This window comes from Amborella trichopoda, chromosome 13 (assembly GCF_054954075.1).
Source record: "Amborella trichopoda isolate Santa Cruz 75 chromosome 13, AtrichopodaSantaCruz75HAP2 v2.0, whole genome shotgun sequence".
Classification (NCBI taxonomy): domain Eukaryota; kingdom Viridiplantae; phylum Streptophyta; class Magnoliopsida; order Amborellales; family Amborellaceae; genus Amborella; species Amborella trichopoda.
Window position 1 is genome coordinate 8,389,595 of NC_142348.1, and position 22,611 is coordinate 8,412,205.

Below are 22,611 nucleotides of genomic sequence, written 5' to 3' on the forward strand. Positions count from 1 at the left end.
TAAGGCTTCTTATCAACAGAAATAGGGAAAAAAAAATATGTTATAACATGATAAATAGAGTTTCAACATAAAAATAAAAAATAACAGATAAAAATGTAAAAAGTCACAGTTGGAGAGTGTTCTATCAAGGGCCTTTAGTTAGCAACTATATTTACCTATACCGACAAGTTAGATAGATGAGTGACAAGACAAGAAAGGTTAGATATCAAAATAAATATATATGAAAGAACTTAAGTGTGGCACCGATAGACCACACGAGAAAATAGAGTTAATAAATACCCTATTTGTCCTTATTGAGTATTATAAAACATGAACGAAATATTTGCAATTAGACCCACCCAGTGCTTATTTTGCCTAAAGATATCGTGCTACTACCATTTGCTCCTCTGGGTAAAACTCAAACTAAGAGCGCCTTTTGGATCCCAAATTTATGGAACGTAACCTTTCGAACCTAGGACCAACTCAAAAAAAGAAAATTCAAATCTCACAATCTATGTGTTTTTAAAAAAAAAAAAAAAATTGTCCCCAAATTGAAAAAAGGACATCCGATCTTTGGAGGGTACGTTCCAAGTGTTGAAGAACTCAAATTTATTTATTTTCCTTTTTCGAAAATAATCGTATGCTTCTTCTTAGCTCCAAGGAGCATATGCTATACGCGCTCTATTTTATTTTTTTTATTTTTGTTAATTCGTAACATACCCTATATTCCCTGCCTGAACAAATGTACCATTTGGTACCGCGGGAGCACTATACACGCCACTGAACTGTAGTTTTGCAGCATGCTCCACCGATGCAAGACCCTGGTCGTGCACCATGTACAAGACCCAAATGGCTCAGCGCACTGAACGCATTTCCAATACCAAAAAGCTAACACCATTTTTGAGAACCCCAACGTTTTTAATACGGAAAAGCAAAATTAAAACCCCAGGGCTTGTGGTCTCCGATTTCTGGTAAAACTACCCTTGTTTTTGGTGGCAATATGAAGAATTTTGTTGATTACTGTAAAAGCATAGCTGAATTAGCCTGCAGTGGACCTCCATGCCTTACCAGCTTGTTAGCGAGTGAAAAAACCAGGACAGCAGATTGTGAAGATTCGTAGGAGCACGTGAAAATGGCGATGGCTTCTCTGAAAATGGGTAACCCCATTCATTCTGATAAAGTACAAGCTGAATCCTTGAAGGTAGCAGAACCCATTTGGTTCTTCCATTTTTTTGGCACATTGTTTCCTCTTTTTTAAGCAATTTTCAGCTTTCTTTGAGTTCATTATTTCATTATTGATTATGGGTTTCTTTCCTTTTAATTTTCACCATAGTTTGTTTTCTTCGTTTGATGTGAGTTTGGAGTGAAATATTAGATTGATATTGGTTTTGGGGGAATCCGAGATTTGGGGCTTATGGTTGGTAGATTCTTTGACATCATGTTAAATTCGCGAGCAACTATGTAGTATGAGATCTGAGTTGTTTCTTGATAGAAGATTTACCTCTGAAACTCCTTCACATTTTGTGTTTGTGTGAGAGAGAGAGAGTTCGAAGAAAAAAAATTAAAAAAAATGGTGCATTGTGTTTTGTACAAGAATTGTAGTGTAGGATGAATATTTGCTGGTCTAAATGTCTTCGTTTGCCGACTTGGGCTAGTGGACTCTGGACTCACCAGTTCAGCCCAGAACAGCCCACCATTTGGAGGTATGTAGAATAGATCTATAATTAGTTGTGGTTTTATCTAATCTTTGACTAAATATTATTTGTACACAGTTTTTATGTTTTAATTATTTTTCTCTTTTTTATGAGAAAATGATTTTTAACCAGTGTCTATTTTTTGAAAACCTTTTCCTCATCTTTTATATGGTTTTACATGTTGTTTATCAGTTTTTTTCCATGAATTTTACCTGATTAATCATGATTATTCCCCTTCTTTTCTGGATATTATTGGCTCTTTGGGCGGCTCAGCTCGGCTCAGCCTTGTGTCAGTCTACTCAGACCTTCCGTGGCCGAGCCACGTTTTTGAGCAATATGTCAAGCAATTGCGTAATACTTAATCCTATATAAATGATTAATTTGACTTCAACTTTTACATAGGCATTCTGTGTTTCTTTTGTTTATGCGTATATTTTGCTCCTAAGACCAAGATATGAATGTGCAGATTGAAGGTATCCATATTGTTCCTCTTGATCTCTAGTTAGTTACTCAATGATGTTGTCTACCTAGTAAGGGACAGCCTGTTGTTTGTGTGTGTGTTTCTTGATCTCTGGTTGGTTAGTCAATGATATTGTCTAACTAGTAAGGGACAGCCTGTTGTTTGTGTGTGTGTTTCTTCCTTTTGGTAAGGGAGAACATACATCCAAACATAATAATTTCTATGAAAGCCAATTCTTGCTTACACTGATGTCATACTGGAGCCCCTGTGACAAAATAACATCACAATACTATGCTCGAAACCTTTCGTTCAGTTTCTGTCACAATGATATCACTTGGATGATCTCAAGTGAAGGTGAGTACTTTTTTTGGGTATTCTCATAGACTTGGATTTTGAAGTTGTCCAAAAATCTGGATTTTAACTGTGGCACACTGCTTGGTTTTCTAAGTTGAAATAATGAACATTGACGCAAGTAGTCAGGGTAAGATCGGAGGGTTAGAAAAGGGGCGTTGGGAGAAACCATTATGGTTCATTATAGTAAATATTTTGGAGGCCCTTGCGTTTTCCCTCTGATTTTATGTAATGCACTCCAATTGACTTTCTGTGGTTGATGAGAAGAGCAACTGATGTTTGCAAGTTAGCCTGGTTTTTCTTCGTCATGGAGGAGTAAAGTGATTGGAAGAAGCGGGCTTTTAGTGAGTTAGTGGGTAGGATTAGAGAGGTTGATGGAAGAAGTGGACAAATTGGAGTAAGGGCTGTTGTCTGAGAATAGGTAAAGAGATCTCAAGGGACAAGGTATGTATAGATGTGTTAATCCATTAAAGGAGACCAATCAACTACAAAACTCAATGTTTTTGTAGTTGAGTGAGGGATGATGAATGCCCATTTTTTGTGTTAGTAGTACTACATTGAGGGCCCCGATGGATTATCATGTCATGAGAGATTATCTCTTGGTTGAAAGAGAGAATATGAATATCATTTCGTCCATAGGATTGCTATTGCTTGGAGAAGATTTAACTTGATTTACGAGCTAGTGGGGTTAGAAAATTTATCAAAAAATAAAAAATAAAAAATAGTTGGATCAGAAGGATTATCACCTCCCCAAACATTATATCTAGCTCAATAGGGATATGATTTGGAGACTCTAGGAATCAGAGAAAGTGGATGGTAATTTGAGTTATTTGGGAAGGCCCATGTTTATTTCATTTTCTTGAGAGCCTTCTCATCATTGTCTCATTTGATGGACGGGGGGGTGTTAGTTTCTACAAATTACTTCTTCCTGGACTTACTCAAATATCCTCTGTTGGGAAGTTTTTGTTAAAATTTTGGATCCACTATTTTGGTTGGAAGCCTAAACAAGTTCACCAGTTGCACTTTTTTTAGTCTGAAAAAGGTTCCAACATGTTTCATATCCACGGGCACAGGGAGCATTTGTTATCCTTGATGTCAAATTTTCGATTGAGGCCTAGATCAAGAAATAGTGCATGATCATAGGATATGGGGATTTTTAGGCGGATAGAAATAGAATTGAACATAGATCAAGAGTGGCTGCGTTTTATTTACCCATTTGCTTGATAGTTTGGCGACATGTTCTCCTTGGGTATTGTTGGGCCTTTGTTCTTATCTATTTTTAATATGCTTTCAAATTAACATGTAGCCCCCTGATAAATAAATATTTAGTTGCTCGGACATAATGGTAGAAAGCAGTGGTGAGGGGAATCCGTTTGAAGTATGAATATGAGAAGGTGCTTCCATGATTTCATATGTGATGTGGCCAGAGTTATTGATGCTCAGGTGGCTAAGGTGCATATCTTTCTTTGGTATTTTCGTCTGAAGACTTGTAATGAATTAGGAGGTGAACTTATATTGAGTAATGAAGGTCTGCTACTCAATAGTTAATACATGTTGTGCAGCCAAGAGGAGTGTATGTGTGTGTGTGTGTGAGAGAGAGAGAGAGAGAGAGAGAGAGTTTGTTTCTGGTTTTGCACTTATAATTAACTTGGCTTTTGCTGTCATTGTGTTGAATCTTCAATGTCCGTGAAGTATCATTTGTGTTTCCAATTCTTGTGTACCCCAAAGAATATCTCCACTGTCAATGCTCTGGAATCTAACTGTTTTTAAGGGAAAAAAAATATATAAGATGGTGAGGTTTGTATAAGGTGCCCACCTTATACTATAAAAGTACGGCGTACCTCTAAATTTTGTTAGAAGATGTAGTTCCAGTATCGGGAACCTTATGATGGCTTGAAAATCTATATTCAAACCTAATTATGAAATTTCAAATTTCATAAACAGTGTAAATTGAACAAATCTATAAGAACTTGAAAACCTTGAAAATAGAGGGTCTTGATAACTTGTTACAAGATTCAGTAATTTTAGTACTTGAAATTCTTATTTTCTTTATATCCATATATCTAAAGGTCAAGATGATCAATTGGAAGGTTTTCCAACTTCAAAACACTATTTTCTGCTGTGTTTTTGAGGTGCACCTTATATCGTATAAGGTTGCAACCGTATATAAACATTTTTCCAAAATATAATACTATTTGTGCAATAAAATTCTTCATTTAATGATTTTGTTTAAAAAGTAGCTCATATATGGGTCTCAAGTAGGGGAAATTAGTTAGTGTACATTTTAGATTACCAATACCAACTGTTCAATGCTTAAAAAGGGTTTGTTCTCATATTTTCTCACTCCATAGCTGCAACTCACTCCATAGCTGCAAAGAGGAGCATGCGACTTTTGAATGTAATACTCCTTGAAACAACCTTGGAATTTTATTGGAGGAACTTACAGTTACTATTGATGCTGAAATGAATGATTTTTAGAAGCCTTAAGCATATGCTAAAATCCATGTAGCATCTGGTTTTTCCTCTCTCCAACATAGGGATTTTGTATGTATTTCATACCTCTTCCATCTTAATTCTACGTTATTAAAGTTTCTTTTACTAATAATAGTTTGGATTTTGCTTATTCCAGGTGAGATGTCAAAGATCGGGGCATGAAAGCCTGAGTTTTCGAAGAGATATAATGGTGGGTACGACTGCTTCTCTCTCCTCTTTCGTCATTTTTCTTCATCCAGCTGAAGCTCGGGTCTCCAAAGGCGAGATGAGGAGAAAGATTATGGAGAAGCTTCAAAAGCTCAGGGAGAAAGCTGGGTTAGTGAAACCAGAAATTGAAGATGACTCCATGAAAACTAATGAGAAGGAATCCGTAGGGGGAAGAGCCCAGAAGAAAGAGCTCTCAATCACTCCCGCTGAGCCCCTTGTTGAGATAACAAATGCACTCTAAAGAATATCTTGATTTTTCATCTTTTTGTTTCTTTTTGAGAGTCAGACATAAATTCTGAAGTTGAATTCTGAACGAAATCGTTTCCTTGTCAAATTCATTGGTTTTCAGTAGAGTGGAAGATTATTGGATGAATAAAAAAATTTCAGCCATTTGCAAAAGGCAATGAAATCTTTTTACTTTGATTGGCTGGTTAGAGAGGAAGAACTTTCATTCCAAATCCATCAATTAGGTTTTTATACCAAATTAAAACATTGACATTAAATCCCAACTAAATTTAAGCCCGACATTGGAAGTAAAAGGCTGTAAAATTTGGCTGAAATGCACCTTCTAAGGATACTATTGAAAATCAGGAAATTTTCCAAGAATGTTTTTCTGCGAAATTCAGTTTGAATATCGATTTTGCTGAATTCTCCTTGCTCTCTGTAGGCTTTGGGCATATTTTAGACGATAAAATTTGTAAAAAAGTTATCAAAATACACCTATTGGACAAATTACTAAACATTTCACCTCTTTGTCAAAATACATCATTGTTATATCAACCACAACTATAGTCAAATATTCCCTAAAAAACATATCTACTACAACCACAACTCATTATTACGGTCACAATTATAGTCAAATATCCCCTCTAAAACATATCTGCTACAACCACAACTCATGATTATTGTCTTTTGATGGAACCTTCAAAATTAAATTAAAAGATAGCTGAGATGCTAAATGGTTGGATGCTTTTTTTTATTATTTTCCCTAAAATTCATTGAAATAACAAGGCCACCAAATTCACTGTTGTGGATTGCTTTGGGCCTATAGCTGAAAACCCACTAGATTGTCATCCAAATTCAAAGCTATGGATGGAACATTGCACCAAAATGACGAAATATCCAAAAAAAAAAGACAAAAATAGCATTGGCATTTAAACAACAATTTGAGTAATAAAGAATCCCAAATTATTTCAAATTACATCTGACAAAAAATATATAAAATTATCATCACTACAGTCTTTTTCTATTTTCTCAACTAATTGAGATTGGCTAAAAGAACAAAAAAGAAAAAAACATAAACTAGAAGATCAATTCTTCTTTTTATTCATGTTCTGCATGAGCTGGCCCATCTGAAACCTCCAATAAAATACGTAAATTAAAGCCAACCCAAGCAATACAAAAACCCAAATATTTTCCCCTTCTCTCTCCTCCTCAAACACCATCTCATCAACTTCAAAAAACCCCTCTCTCTCCACACCTACCTTCAGCACATAAACCCTCTCATTTCCTCTCAACGTAACCGCCGTTATCTCACCGCCTTTAACCTCGACCCGCTCTTTAACAACGGCCTCGGCCCAATTATCGTTACTCATCAGCAGCCAAACGAACGTTTTCGTAACGGCCACCAAAGCACCATCACGTCTAACGGCGAAACCCTTGATTCCATCCAAATTCTTAGATAACAAAACCCTATTTACCGTTCCATCATCGCAATCAACCCTAAAAATATCGCCCGTTATCATATGAGCCACCAGTAAATAACCCTTTCTACTATATGCAATTGCATAAATTCCATCGATTGCCTCTGATTTTCCATCAATTTCCTCTATTTTCCTGGCAATTTCCTTGGAATTTTCAGCTATTTCCTCTTTTTTTTCTGAGATTTTTGGGGAGGAGAATAAATAAGATTGTGATAGAAGGTTGACCTCACCGTTAGGATTTATCTTCCATATCAGATGTCCTGTTGGGTTGGTGACGTAGGCGTTGCCTAAAGAGTCGACGGCGACTTGGCCGGAAAATTTCTCGGTGAGTTTCCCGGCGAGTGGGGCTACAAAGAGGCGTTGGTTTCTGGATTTTAGATCGTAAGAGGCCAAGAAGGGAGACGATGAATTGACAAAGAGGGCCACGAGTCGCTGGTTTTTGGCGTCCACGGCTAAACTTGAGAGGCTGGACTTTCCGGCGAAATCAGGGTCAGAAATTAGGGATTGTAAGATGCCGGCGTCGGAAAGTGTCAGGACCGTCGCATGGATGGGGGAGGCGATGACGAAGTGTTGACCGGAATCGTCCCATGAGAGAGATTCAGGTGAAAATCCCGGCGATTTTACGGCGATAGAGTGAGGAGGTCGGGCGTTGACAACGTTTAGGGAGGAAAACAGAAGAAGAGAAAGAAAAAGGGCCATCATTATTCTTGCGATCTGAGATAATTGTTTTCAGAGGCAGAGAGATAAATGAGGCCTGGTCTAGAAAGATTACTTATGGGCGCGAGTAGAATCTCCTAAAATCCCATCTAGAAATAATTTTAGAACACCAAAATTATGGATGTGGCATCATTAACCTATAGATTAATCTCAATAAAAAAAATTCTTAATTACAACCTCTATACGATGGAAGGAAATGATGACTCGAGATTGAATAGAGACCATTCAATTTTTAGATGTTGAAATCTAATTGTTTGAAAACTCAAATTTCAATCCTTTTAAGAATAATTATCAATTCTTAAGTAGTTCTCAAAATTTTGATTGAAAATCCTCCCAGTTAGGTCTTTTAATTGAGAGACTATAAGTAAATTATGCTCCGGCGGAAGCATAATATATGTACCCTAGAATATGATTGACATAAACACCCTTATATTTTATTGATAGAAAGTCTCCTATCGGCATCATGTGGACTAGTGTTTTAAGACCTAGATTGGTGGAGTGGGTTGTTGAGCCACGAATCTGTGTGAGATCATTGGATTAGTGATCTGGATCAGGTCTTGGTCGTTCTAAATCGATTATCCAAAATACTATTTGAAAATAAATAAAATAAAAATAGGGGTTTATAGGGTGATGATTTAAAGGTGACATAAGAAAATACTAAATAAACCTAAAAATAATGGAAAAACTATATTAGAGGGTTGGGAAAAGAATTGGGTTGGGATACATACCATCTCAAAACCAGTTTATCCCCAACCAATTTCATCCAAATTGGTGATATGGATTGAAAATCGTTGGATTATATATAGGATGCGGTTTGAATAGAGCCGAGGCTCTAAACAATCAAAGTAAAACGTACGTTCAATATTGGAAATTTTTGTTATAGCTTTAAATTATATTTTCATCTTTAATTATAAAATTTAAAAGCTTCAAAAATATTGTAGATTGAACAGATATATAAAAACTTGAAAGTCTTAAAAATTGACGGTCCACAAATGTGTTACAATATTCACTATTTCCAAAACTTGAAATCCATCTTCAAATTGAGATGATCAATTTGAAGATATTTTTTGGCCATCAAAATAACCTCATCTAGTGAAATTTTTGAGGCGGGCTATAATTTGATTGCTTAGAGCCTCGGCTGTATATAAACTTTTTCCTTGTATATAACATTGATGTCGAGGGATGCAACCCCTTTGTATAGCTCATATTAAACATAACAACATCTAACGGCTACAAAAGAGTTTCGTGTTTTATTTTTATTGTTTGTTTAAAATAACATTTATCTAAATTTTGGGCTATAGATGTTTTTCATAGGAAAAATATTTTGAATACAAAATTCATCAAGATAACCTTAACTTGTTTCAAAGGAATTTTGGTCAAATTTTTTGTTTAAAATATTTGTTATTATTTTTATTTCATACACCATAGAAATACATCTATACCCCAAATATAAAGAATATTTTTAAATAAAAATAAAAATAAAATATAAAACTCTTTTTGGGCGATTGATGACACGGTTCAATCAACCATTGAAAGGTGTACTAACACCCTTCAAGCATCTATATCAATACCATCCCTTTATTTGAAACTAGTTACCAAAAATATCACTAGAATTGTTGAACTCCACCATAGAAAATCTAGATCGTTAAAACAACAGTTTTACAATAAAATGATTGGTTCTTTAAGAATATTTTCATTTTAGTGCATACTCAAGAATCACATTAAAATATCCAAATTGTCATTTTTCCCCATTTTAACCCTCAAGATATATTTGGATAATTTTATCTGTTTAGGTTACTTGAGCTAAATTACTTCTCGTATTCCCAGCTGCAACCCATCACACCATGCTTTTTATTAAGGGTGCAGTTTGAATAGAGCCGACGCTCTAAAAAATCAAAGTAAAGTCCACCTTCAAATAGTGTCAAGAAATTTGATTTCAATAATAAAAATATTTGTAAGAGTCTTAAAATATATTTTGATCTTTAATTATAAAATTTAAATCTTCAAAAATATTATAGATCAAGCAGAACCAATGGTTTAAAAAAAGGATCGGTGATCCGGATCGGGCTTCCAAAAAACCGATCCGGATCGGCGAATTGGGGATCCGGATCGGAAATCGGGTGAATCGGTCAGAATAAAGCTTAAAAAAAATTCAAAAAAATTATTAAAATTCATTATAAATATTGTTTTTTAGGAATTCAATAAAAAATGAGGGTACTCCATTAAGAATTTTCATGTTTTTGAATGAATATGCGAATATTGATATATTCTTTCCCTGCATGAACGGCCATTCAGCATTTAATTTATAGTATTTCGTGCTCATCCCTACAGTGTTGCTGTTGGGACTCGATATGTGAATAATATGGCTGGGATAGGGTGGCCTAAGAATCATCATCTCTCTCATTTTCTCTTTGAATAATATGGATTAAAAAAAAAAAAAAACAAATTTTCAAAAAAATCGATCATGGATTAAAAAAAAAATCACAAATTTTCAAAAAATTCTATCATGGATTACAAAAAAAAATTCGATCATGGATTAAAAAAAAAAAATCACAAATTTTCAAAAAATTCAATCATGGATTACATAAAATTCGATCATGGATTACATAAAATTCCATCATGGATTACATAAAATTCCATCATGGATTACAAAAAAAAACAAACAAAAAAAAACAAAAAATTTAATCGTGGATTACAAAAAAAGAAAAAAACAGTTCGATCATGGATTACAAAAAATTCAATCATGGATTACAAAAAACTCTATCATGGGTTACAAAAAAAGCAAAAAACAAAAAATTCAATCATGGATTACAAAAAAAAAAACAAACATTTTGATCATGGATTACAAAATAAAAACAAACATTTCGATCATGTATTACAAAACATTCGATCATGGATTACAAAAAGTTCTATCATGGGTTACAAAAAAAAAAAAAAAACAAAAAAATCGATCATGGATTACAAGAAAAGAAAACAAACATTTCGATCATGGAATACAAAAACTTCTATTATGGGTTACAAAAAACCAAAAAATTCGATCATGGATTACAAAAAAAAAAAAACAATTCGATCATGGATTACAAAAAAATCGATCAAGTATTACAAAAAAATCTATCATGGATTACAAAACAAAAAAAAAAAAAATTCCGTACGGGACTCGCCGATTCATTGTTCGGACTTGCCGATTCCGTACAGTGAATCGGCGATTCACTGTACAGAATCGTCCGGTTCTCTCTAGAACCGGACGATTTCCGATTTTTTAGGCGATCCGGTCCCCTTTTCACGATTTTCGAGTCGAACCGGGCGAGTCCGGTTCGACTCGGCGTTTTTTAAAACACTGAGCAGAACTATAAAAACTGGAAAATCTTGAAAATGGATGGTCCAAAAAAGCGTTATAAGATGTGCTACTTTCAAAACTCGAAATCCATTTTTTTCTCATGTCTATGCATATTGATGTTGAGATGATCAATTTGAGATATTTTGGCATCAAAACAACAGCTTTTGGTGAAATTTTTGGGATGGGCTCTAATTTGATTGTTTAGTGCCCCCGCTCTATACAAACTTTTTCCTTTTATTAAAAAGTCAAATTTGGAGCTAGTCATCTGAGCAAAAGTATGTACACCAATGCCTGTTTTAAGCTTCAAAACTTACATATTTTAAAAGCTCTTATTCCAAGTTTGGAACATATAACAAGAGGGATACTGGGCAACCATTTGGCCATTTTGTGGTTAAGTTAACAAAAATGCCATCACTAGTTAAGAGTTCCACTGTTTGGTGACGTTTTCTAGCAAAATAGGTTTTTTTTTTATCTTTTTTGGGTAATCTAATGGGGAAGTCAGGCTCTTACCCATTTTTTCAAATACTTTAGTTAGTTGTTTTGAAGGTATTAATGAAGTGGTGTTAGCAGGAATGAAAATCACAACTTGATAACTACAGTAAGGGGGTGCTACTATCTGACCCTAGCCCTTTTTACATAAATGTGACTCAGTGGGGATTTGAGCCCCTACCTTTTGGTGAGAAGGGAGTCTTTAATAAAATAGTTGACAAGGTACCTATACAAATTAATTTTTAAATAATACAGATGGTTTATATTCATGATCATATTCCTCCTTTGTTGCGTAAATAACTAAGATCAACTATTTTATGGGATTCAAAGATTATTGAAGTAGAACACTTGGTATTCATGATCATTGCAAAAGGAGATTTGTTGACTATGATAAAATGCTGCAAGAATGAGCGAAAAATTTCTTGAAAACTAAGGTACTTCTAATTTGAGATAATGATAGTTGTAGTAGAATGGAAGTGTCTTTTGGGCATGTCTACAAATAAGCTAATGAGGAGGCAGATGGGCTGGCTAAACAGGGTGTGGGCGTGAATACATTGCTTTTTCAATTAACAATTTTTATATTATCTTCATTGTAGTCCTTGAATAAATTTCTAATAAAAATTTAGTACTTTTCATAAAAACTTATCAAAATACACAACGTTTTTTACATTTTAACAGTTTTCCAACTATTCCAACCCTGTGTGATGTATAATTTAATGGGTATTTTGAAACTAAATCAAAAGATACGTACCATTGTTAAAGGGTATTGTATAAGGCCGAGACCCAAAACAATCAAAGTAAGTTGCAATGTCAAATAGTACCAAAATATGTTGTTTCATTATCAGAAATCTTTTATGATGGTCTGAAAATTTATTTTCAGCTCCAAATATAAAATTTACAGATTATAAATAGTGTAGAATAAGCAAACCGATGAACACTTAAAAAATATTGAAAATTATAGATCTAGATAAATGTATTATTTCCAAGAGTTGAAATCTATTTTTTCTCATGTCCATACATATTGATGTCGGGATGATTGAAGTGAGGGGTTTTCAGCATTAGAACAAGTCGTTTCAGTGATTTTTTTATGTGTGCCTTAATTTGATTGTTTAAGGCCTCACCTTTATATAGACTTTTTCCATTGTTAAATAGTCCATTCTTATATGCAATTAGATAAAATTCCCTTAAAAAAAAAAATCTTTCCCATGGGGAGTGAATCAACAATATGCTCCGGCAAGATTAAATAATGTTTTGGGTTAAACAATTGACTTTATTCAAGGAAGGAAAAATGCTGAAACAGTCGGGAGCCCCAACTCAACTCATCTCTCTCTCTCTCTCTCGAATCAATAGGCAAAAACAAGAGGCCCTGATGAATACAAGACTGTATTAGTCTCATTGAGCTTCTTTTCCAATTTTAGGGCAGCTCCCTTTATCCCACCATTCACATCCGTTGCTCTTTTGCACGCCCCATTATGTGAAGATACCAATAAAACCTCGCACTCTTTAGAGGGATCATACGCCTCCCTTTCCCTCTCAAACCATGCAAAATAATAGCCGTTTGTATCGGTCCTTTTGTCCACAATTTCCCCACCATTGCACACCACTCGCACCCTACCATCTGAAACCAAGTCCCACCCACAAAAACAAAAAAGACCATTAAGAACTTCTCTTATAAAAAGAAACAGAAAAAAAAAGAAGAACTTCTTTTATAAATCTAAGGAAAATTATATAATGAGATCATTTACCTTTGGTACGAAGTAGTCACAATAAATCTTGACCATTGAATGTGAAATTAGGTAGTTGTATTTATTTCATTGACCAAGCTCAGAGTTCAAATGCATATTTTACAAACTTTGTGACTCACCTATGCTATCAGATTTCACATCGGATAATTGTAAGTAATTGTGATCTCCCTATTCCAAAGATAAATGGTCTCATTGTATACAATCCCTAAATTTAATTAATTTTGGTTCATTTTTTTTTAATTTTTTTTTTAAGAATATTCCGTGCATTGACTCGGCTGCATAATGCACTTGTCAAAAAGGGGATACAAAATCAGAAAAAAAATAAAAAAATATTAAAAATCACTAAAATTATTAAAAATAAAAAATATATAAATGCACAATGGGATTCTTTAGAAGTTCACAAAAGTACATTAAAAAAACTTACTAAAATTTTTAGTTTCTACCTTGAAATATTCAAACAAACAAGAAAAAAAAAGAAAAAAGGATGTTTAGAAAAAACTTCCCAAATCATCATTAAAAAAAAATAGGGCCGACACCAAGTTTCTCGGCCAAGTCCAAATGGACTCGGTTAAGTCCCGAAACGCTAATTAATAATGAAGTGAGAAATTTATGTATGGACTGAAAAGAAAAGATGGGGTCTTATGATCCATAAAACAAATATATATGATGCGTTTTTCTCTATTTGATCTAAATCGTAGAACAAAAAAATGGAATCTAAAATTTAACTTATTAAGGTGCATGTTTAATAAGTTATTAATGTAATCAACCCATGATATAGGTTTGGAAGCAATGGAATAAGTTACACCGTTCTCCTTTAGTGGCGATCCATTTCACCCTTAATATTTTGGGAAAGGTTTTTATATTTTCTCTATTGTATAAAAGATATATACTTCTCCTCCTCATCGAGCCGTTCAATTTAGATCAAGTGCGCCACTGACCATTTGATATAGATCTGATCCTTCATAGTATTTATTTTTAATTTTTATCTACAAATTATATGAATATAAAATTTGGTATGTACCATCATCTCAATGAAAGGTACTTAAAAATAATATTAAAAAATATTAATAATCAAAATACCTATAAAATATAATAACCAAAATACCCATAAAACTTTCAGGGGCAGTTTGGTTATTTTATTTTATTAAGAATATTATTTTTATATTTTTTACAAGCGCAAGTTTGAGAGAGGCGTGAACATCCAAAATTTTGTGTTAAAATGTTTTGTAGAAAAAAATTAAAAATAAAATAGTGAAAAAATATGGCATTGTAATTGAAGTCATCTCAACCGTCCATTCGAATGGACGTTTGAATAGTGAGAAATATATCAGTCATATGTAGTAGGGAAAGTATATTTTGCTTGCCCTTATATTTTAAAAAAGACATGTTTAATAGGTTGAAAACTCGTACTTTGCGATGCGATAGAAGTTTATATTATAATAATCAAAACCTAGAGATGTTTTGAAACAATGGATTGGCATTTTGAAAATAAGATCCTTTCATGTCGAAGGCAAGCTTATTATTAAGTCAAAACATCTTTTTAGCATTGGGAACTCATGAAACTCCTATCAATTAAACATACAAGGATGCACTTTACATGGGGCCTAGGTTATATGAAAATAAAGTAAAGCCTCACCTTGAATTCTCATATGGAAAGTACTTTAGGCATTGGAAATCTCCATGATGACTCTAAAATCGATTTTCAACATTAATTATAAAATTTGAAGCTAAAAAAATGGTACAAATATTGCAGATCCTAAAACACTTATGTTTAGGATGAAATAAATGGTCAAGATAATGAGTTGTATAATACAACTTATTTTTAGGGCTTGAAATCATATCTTTTGTTTACAATTATAATGGTCAAAGCCAATGTGATCGATTTAAAGGTTTTTCAATGCTAGATTTATAACTTTTTGTGAGTTTTGAGGTGACACATTACTTATTTTGATAGGGTAGCAACCCTGTCAAAATACTTTCCAACATACAATTTAGGCATGTTCATAAATTTCCTCATTTCTATAAAAAAATAAATAAATCCAAGGGATGTCATATTATCTGTATTATTTTATACTTTGCACCCTACACAAAGTTATATGCATAAATCATTTAAAAAAAAGTCATTAATTCATTGCATGTCTATCATTATTAGCTATTGCATGTAAAATCTAATGGATTCAAATGTGTCATAACATTCAAAAAATTTATTTTGAACATTTTGCTCAATCAATGGCACATCCCCAATCATCTGATTTCATATCTGATGGTCAATAATAATTGCGATCTCATTATACCAAAAATAAGTACTTCCATTATATACATTCCCTTCTTAAAATATGGCAAGATTTATTTTTCAATAATTACGTGGTAGGAATTGAACTTGAGATGGAGCATTGCCCATGTGGCAATGTTTAGATGGTGTAGATCATCCTACTCACTAATCCAATGGCAACCAAGCACTATTCTACCATAACATCTCACCAAATCATCACCGTTTCTGAAATTTCAATTTATAAGAAAAAAAAGAAAAAAAAAGAAAAAAAAAAGGAGACCATCAAATATTTGGACTACTAAAATACGAACAGTAATAAAATGGTTAAAAATATGTAGAAAATGAATATGCATCATAATGCTTACATGGAAGAGGAAAGGCTTGATGGAGCAAGTTAGAAGGTGGATATTTGAAGGGATTGCAGTACACAACTCCTTGAATTGCGAAGGGTGAGGCCTTGCTTGGTTTAGGATGAATGTAGTCTTCTTGGTTTGGTGGAGGGGCATCATATCCCAAAGCGGCACAAAGTGATATGGAGAGGAGGACGACTAAGAGAGCCATGCCTAGATAGATGAAGATAATAATTTCTTCAGTGATGGAAGAGAATGACTTGTGTATATATATATATATTACATGAAAGAGAGGGAGTAGACGTGTGATGAACTATATATATATATATATATATATATAAAAGAGAAAGGGAGTAGACGTGTGATGAACTAAGGCCTTCGCTTGGTTGTTTTTTGCCTTTTTTATTTGCAAAATTCATTTTTTATGCTTCTCATTAATGGGAACCCACAAAGGAATAATTGACTTAGCAAGATAGCCTCAACGACTCATGACATTGGCAAACAATAATGGAGAAAGTTTATATAAGGTTGCAACCTCATTCAATCAAAATGTACCTTAAAACTCCAATAAAAAGCGTGTTCTAATAGTTGGAGAACCTTTACCAATTGATCACCTTGATTTCGATATATATATATGTATCCTAAAATACTATATCAAGTAACGAGTTATTTGGATTGTTTATTTTCAATATTTTCAAATGTTTCTTGATTTGCTTAATTTGTATTGTTTTTTAAATTTTAAAATTCATAATTAGGGTTGAACATAGATTATAAAACCATCCTAAAGTTTCTAACACGGGAACTACATCTTTTGACAAAATTTAGAGATATGCCTTAATTGTATAGTGAGCACTTCATATAATACTCACTCCGCAATAAAAGGCATAATCCTTAGCCAAACTTCAAATAATATATTGTTATTTCACAAGCACAGCTAATAACCATATAGTTAACCATATCTAAAGCAGTTGGAAAAAGAAGGAAAAAAGTCATATACCCAATTTCACATACTACAGAAAGCCCATGGAAGCCTCCGACTTGAAAGAAAGCCCAGGTCCCATCCTCAGACCATCTACACTATGGTGTTCGATCACATTAGGTGGTTTGAGGATGGAGATCTCATACTGCCAATAATGTGTTGTAACACGACAATTTGGGTAGTCCGAGATCTTCATCCTCGAATTACCTATAATGTGGTGTAACACTATACATAATGTGGGTGGTCCGAGGATAGCACCTCGGATCGATCGCCAACTGTCTTAAAACATAGAACACGGCCCAAACAATAAAAAAATAACTAAAAAAAATAAAAATTTAAACCAATTCATGGATGCTAGATGCGCAAAGAGGGAATTATGGGAAAAAATTAAAAACTCTACAGTAAATAACCTTTCTCAATATTTATGGCCAAAATTGACTCATTTTATATTTTATTTATTTATTTTGTGTCCATACATAAATTACTTATATTTTTATTTAGACTTGGATTGGACCACTAGGACCTAACTTGATCCCGATCACGATACCACCCATTTACAACCCTAGATTCTTACAATTGCCGTTGGTAGTGAACCAGTGAATAAAAAGTCGAGCACTCTGACCAGTAACTTCCTCGGTCCGTTGGTTTTGGTGATGGGCTGAGTTTTTTTTTTTTTAATAAAAAATTATATAAAAGGTGTTGTTAAACAATCAAAGTAAAACAAACCTTCAAATAGTGTCGAAAAATGTGATTTCAATATTGAAAATCTTTGTGATAATCTTAAAATATATTTTCATCATTCTATCAAAGATTGGAAATTGTTTTCGCTATTAATACTTATTTTGACTTTTCCCATTTTTTTTGAAAACTTTCAAAAAATACCCCCACGTACAAATCGATTTTTAAATTTTTTTAATACTTTTTTTTAATGCCGGGTACTTGCTTGATTAATACGGTTGAACAGTCCAGTTTACCGGTCAAGCCGGTTGACAACTTTCGGTAGGGCATGTTCGGTTAACCGTTGCGGTTCGATTTTCCCTACACTCTAATGCACAGGGATGAATCTTGATGAGCAAGCCTCACTTCCACTGAGAACACTATATATTTGAAAAAACAAATTCACATAGAAGAAAGTAAGAGGAAGTGGTGGAGAAGTTGAGATGTGAATCTGATTCCAAGACCCTGCACTCACAACCCACCCTCCCCACTCATAAACAACACTCTACACAAAGCAAAGCCAAACCCAAACCCTATCCACATTAACATACACCAACGGTCCAGATCGCCCAAACTATCACGCAACCCCCACTCCCCACCGTCCGATCTCCCCCTCATCAGATACGGCACCTTCCATTACAAATAAAAGTAAAAAATCCCGTACAAAACCTGGAGAGAGAGAACGGATTCCCTACAAAATGTAGAGAGAGAGAATCCGTAGCCTCTTTCTAGACTATACAGCACGCGTTTGGGTTCTCCTCGCTAAACATCGAGTCGATTCGATTCGCATCACGAGCAGGAGTCGGAAAATCGATGGTCCACTCTCTTTCTAGAGGGAATCCGGCATTATATGGCCGGCAAAAGCCATATTCCGGAGAATAAATTGGCCGCAATTGGCGGTGTGTTCCCCAAGTTTCGTTTCGGGCAGCATGATAAATTCCTGTCCGCGTTTCGTCTCGTGGCTCGTGAAAGCCCTGACGGGTGTCGCACCAGCCGAAATTTCCATATCTTTCGGCGAAACTCTCTTCCATTATTTCGGCGTGGGTAGAGAGAGAAACAGGGCGTTGAGGAATTTGGTCTTGTTGGGCCACCACCGCTTGTTTTGTGATCGTAGGGCCACAATTCTCTTCTACTATCTGGGTGTGGGTTGAGAGAGAAAATGGGGGTCGGTGGTCTTGAGGTTCAAATGGTTCGGTGGAGGTAGAAATCGGAATTTTTTGCGTTTGATCGATTTTAGATTGCATTGGAGAAGCATTCCATGTTCTTTGTTGTGCCCTTCGCTTGAAAAATCTTGCTGCCGCAGTCACAAAAAAGATCAATAACACCTGATTAATGGAAAACTTTAAATATCTCTCTCTCTTTACACCAGATTGCATTGGGAAAATTTTAAATGAGGTCGTGCCCAAATGCAGTCTTCTTTTTTTTGTTTTTGACAATCCGGAACATATGTTCAAATGCAGTCAACTTCTAAAATTCGTCTATGGCCTGGATTTTTGAAGTAAAACCAGTGTTCGCAAAATCAAACCAGCACTGTTAATCGGACATAGGCTCGGAAGCGGTTTAACCAGCTTAATTGGTAAACCGGCGGATTCAAATGCTCTAACCAGCGAGCATATAAAAAAGTGTTGAAAAAAATAAAAAAAGATACCTAAAAAAAAATTCTACTAAAATATGAAAAATGATTAAAACAAAATACTCAAATGAAGTTGAAAATTAATGAAAAATATGGATTTTAACAAATCGATTTGTGCCCGTGGATATTTTTAAAATTTTATATAAAAGGGTGAGAACATATAAAAGTGACTATTAATGACTAAAACGATTTTTAATCTTTACTATAATATAAAAAATATTAAAAATATTTTAAGGTAATTAGGACCTGGCTTAGGTGAGTTACTCAGGCGAGTCCCAGTAACTCGCCTTAGCCCAACTCATTTTTTTTAAAAAAAAAATGACAAAAAATTAAGTTATATATAATATAGGCCATTCTTTTGACAATCAAGCAGTAAAATGGTGTCTTTGATTAGTGTGCCTAATTTTATATTACCTCTTTATGAGAGGTTTCTAGTCCGGGCAGTATTTACATTGTCATTTTATATCGCCAAGTTTTGCGAACAGAAACACATTGTCTTTTGATATGCATTTCCATTTTTAAAACATGATTTTGCAATTCAAAAGTAGTGCACATTGGATGATTTACAAAGAATTGAAAAGAAATGGTGGTGAAAGAAATAAAATAATAGATTTTTGAGTTTCAAATGCTCTTTTTTTTTCTTTTTTCTTTTTTTTGAGATTAATGATCATGAGATTATCAATTTATGAAGTTTCAGATCCAAAAATACATCTCAAAGATTAAATTTTTTAATAGCTTTTATCATTTAAGCAAAAATTAAAAAGTGTTTTGGTCATGAATATTTATTTTACAGTTTCCCTTCTTTTTAGATTATTTATGAAGTAACCCCCATCACATATTGATTTTTTCAAAATCCATTTTTACTTTTTTTTTACCTATTCTTTCTTAGATGTGTTTTATTTAATTTTACTCTAAACATTTTTTTCCTATTTTTTTTTTTATATTTTCAATTGTTTTTAGCAGTTTTTAGCTCGGCCAAGACCCTGCTCAACTCCCGCGAGTTACTTAGACCCGGGCATGGGCAGAGTCCCATCCCGGATTTGTGGTTTTGAAACACTGGTAGATAGTTAATTCATGGGAAGAATAGAACCAGGCTAAGCAGTAAACCAGAAGGTGAATGATATCATGTAATCGGGTAGAAGTGCACCCGAGAGGAAGCCCATGAATTAATGATCAATAGAAGAAGAAAAGAAAAAATAGGGCCTTACCATTGAGAGACCGTAGGGCTTGCTTGATCTTCTTTCCACAGGCATTGCACCCCATTCTCATCCACCCCTCCAATTCATAACACTTTCCTCTCTCTAAATAAGTGGTTAGGTATGGAAAAGGCCTTTCACCTCCAAGGTTTTATCAGCGGTCTTATTGAGTGAAACACAATCATTTTATTCTTTCTTCAATCCATGAACTGTGAAAGGGAGACAAATATGCTCTCTCTATTGTAAAGTTAGAGATTCGGTTTCACTGTTATTAAAGTAATTTGAAAGGGAATGGCTTTCTTTGGGCACTCAATGGGTGATAATGGTAGGAGAATATTTTGGGTTATTAGCTTAGTTTGTTGACTGATCGACTTTTGAGGGGTTCTGCCACCTTTTACTTTAAAAATTCTATTACCATAATTTTTTTTTTTGGATAATTAATTGGGGAAGACAAGTCATGCATTTTTTTTGAAGGTTTAGTGGTAAAAATGGAAACCCTAATATGATGACTAGAGTGTGCGGGTGTTACCACCACGACCCAACCCTTTTCCCATTACCATGAGTGCTTCGTTTGCAATCTAGTGATGACATGGATATGAGGTTCTCCAATGTTTTTATTATTAACATTAGGCGCTTTTTAAACTTAAGCTCTTGTATTTTTTAAAAAATATTTGATATCAATAGAAATCTTATTTTTCTTAAGAATTTTATAAAGGGTTTTGTTGGGGTACACCTATTCTTTCTTAATGTACTCAATATTGGATACTCAGTACAATAATTTGCTATCTAATTTTTTTTAGCAAGAATATTTTTGGTCATTAAGAGTGATAAAATATATATTTCTATAAGAAACTATTAATAGTCTATTAGTGGGTAATAAGCAATAAAAATACTCTAGATACGTGATGTCACTCCTCATGTGAATAATGACATTCTCAACTATATTTAATGAATAATGATTCTATGAGATCCTCTCACACCCTTATGAGTAGGACTCCAAAGGATCACCATTAAATTTTGACACACATATGTAGAAAACTCATTCATCCAAGTCCTATACCCATGTCATAACTTTTTTAGAGATCTGTATCAAAATTTAATATTGATAATTTGAGGTCCTACTCACATAGGTGTGGAAGGGTCTCATAGTATCATTACTCGTATTTAGTACATAACTTTTTTTTTGTAAATAAAAACGATTTTACCCTTAATTGATTATCTAATATACCCCTAGACAAAAAAGTTACTACATATGGGTATAAAGGTATTTCGTGCAAAAAAATATTGAGTATATTAAAAAAATACTCCATGTGTAAGAATACCCATAAAAGGATTATACTTTATATAAAGTTAAACTTTAAAATGTAGAATTAAAAGTGCACCTCCAAATGAAGGATGTTTTAGTTGGGCCTCATAAATCCATCATAAAAGGTTGTTTGCGTCGACAACGAGATGTATGAATACGAAAAAAAAAAATTTATTTCAAGTCCGCGAAATAGTGTATCTTGCAGCACATTATCTGGAACGTCTATTTTTCAAATTTTCACATGTTTTATAGATCTGCTTGATTTGAACCATTTTTTAAAGTTAAAATTTTATAATTAAATATAAAAATAGATTCTCAAACCTTCTTAAGAATTTTTTATATCGAAATTACATTTATGATAACCTCATGCAAACCACACCCATTTTAAAATTATTATGATTGACATTCGTGTCTATTTCTTATGGTCACACATGTGTGTCTATATCATATGGCCTTTCCATTCTGCCAGTACAATGGTCTGCTTAAAGGGAGACTAAATGCACAACGGCTTTGATGTAAATATGCAGTGGATCTACTTGTCTTTTTAGAATACAAAGTGAAGATGAGCCGTTCTTTGAATCCAATGGCGATGTAAATAGGCAGTACCTCTGCCATTTGTATTCTCAACCGACGGTGGTTGCGCCACTTCTGTACCCACTAGCATTTATATCATGCGCCATCCACCATCTATTTTTAAGAGGAACGGTGAAGAAGAACCATGTAAGGTTAATATGTATATCACTGCTGCACGATGGCTCATCTCCACCTTCCATCTTAAGAACAGATGATAGATGCCTTGGCTATGTGTTACGTAACATCCACATCATATAAGCCCTATGCTACCAATTGTTTGGGATATGTTTTACCCTGACGTTGATACTTTCACTGTAGTTTTTTTGGGAATCACCCTGTTGATAACTTTCTTTTTATTATGGTATACAGGTGAAATTTGGTATCGTGGAAGCTCTAAACCTTATTTGGAT

At 33.9% G+C, this 22,611-nt stretch overlaps 2 protein-coding genes and 1 long non-coding RNA gene across 3 annotated transcripts; 1 reads left to right on the forward strand and 2 right to left on the reverse strand.

Moving 5' to 3' along the window:
* Positions 1-657: 657 nt before the first annotated feature.
* Positions 658-5,588, forward strand: LOC18432519 (uncharacterized). The gene is made up of 2 exons (XM_006842622.4): positions 658-1,180; positions 5,114-5,588. Exons 1-2 carry the CDS (start codon positions 1,112-1,114, stop codon positions 5,423-5,425), a joined length of 381 nt encoding a protein of 126 aa, XP_006842685.1. The 5' UTR covers positions 658-1,111; the 3' UTR covers positions 5,426-5,588.
* Positions 5,589-6,317: 729 nt separating this feature from the next.
* LOC18432518 (NHL domain-containing protein) lies at positions 6,318-9,759 on the reverse strand. Its single transcript, XM_006842621.4, has one exon. It carries the CDS (start codon positions 7,587-7,589, stop codon positions 6,495-6,497), a length of 1,095 nt encoding a protein of 364 aa, XP_006842684.2. The 5' UTR covers positions 7,590-9,759; the 3' UTR covers positions 6,318-6,494.
* An 8,082-nt stretch (positions 9,760-17,841) lies between these two features.
* Positions 17,842-20,671, reverse strand: LOC110007107 (uncharacterized). The gene is made up of 2 exons (XR_016048684.1): positions 20,335-20,671; positions 17,842-18,787 (listed from the first exon to the last, which is right to left on the reverse strand). It is a non-coding gene; the product is annotated as an uncharacterized LOC110007107 (long non-coding RNA).
* Positions 20,672-22,611: the final 1,940 nt, after the last annotated feature.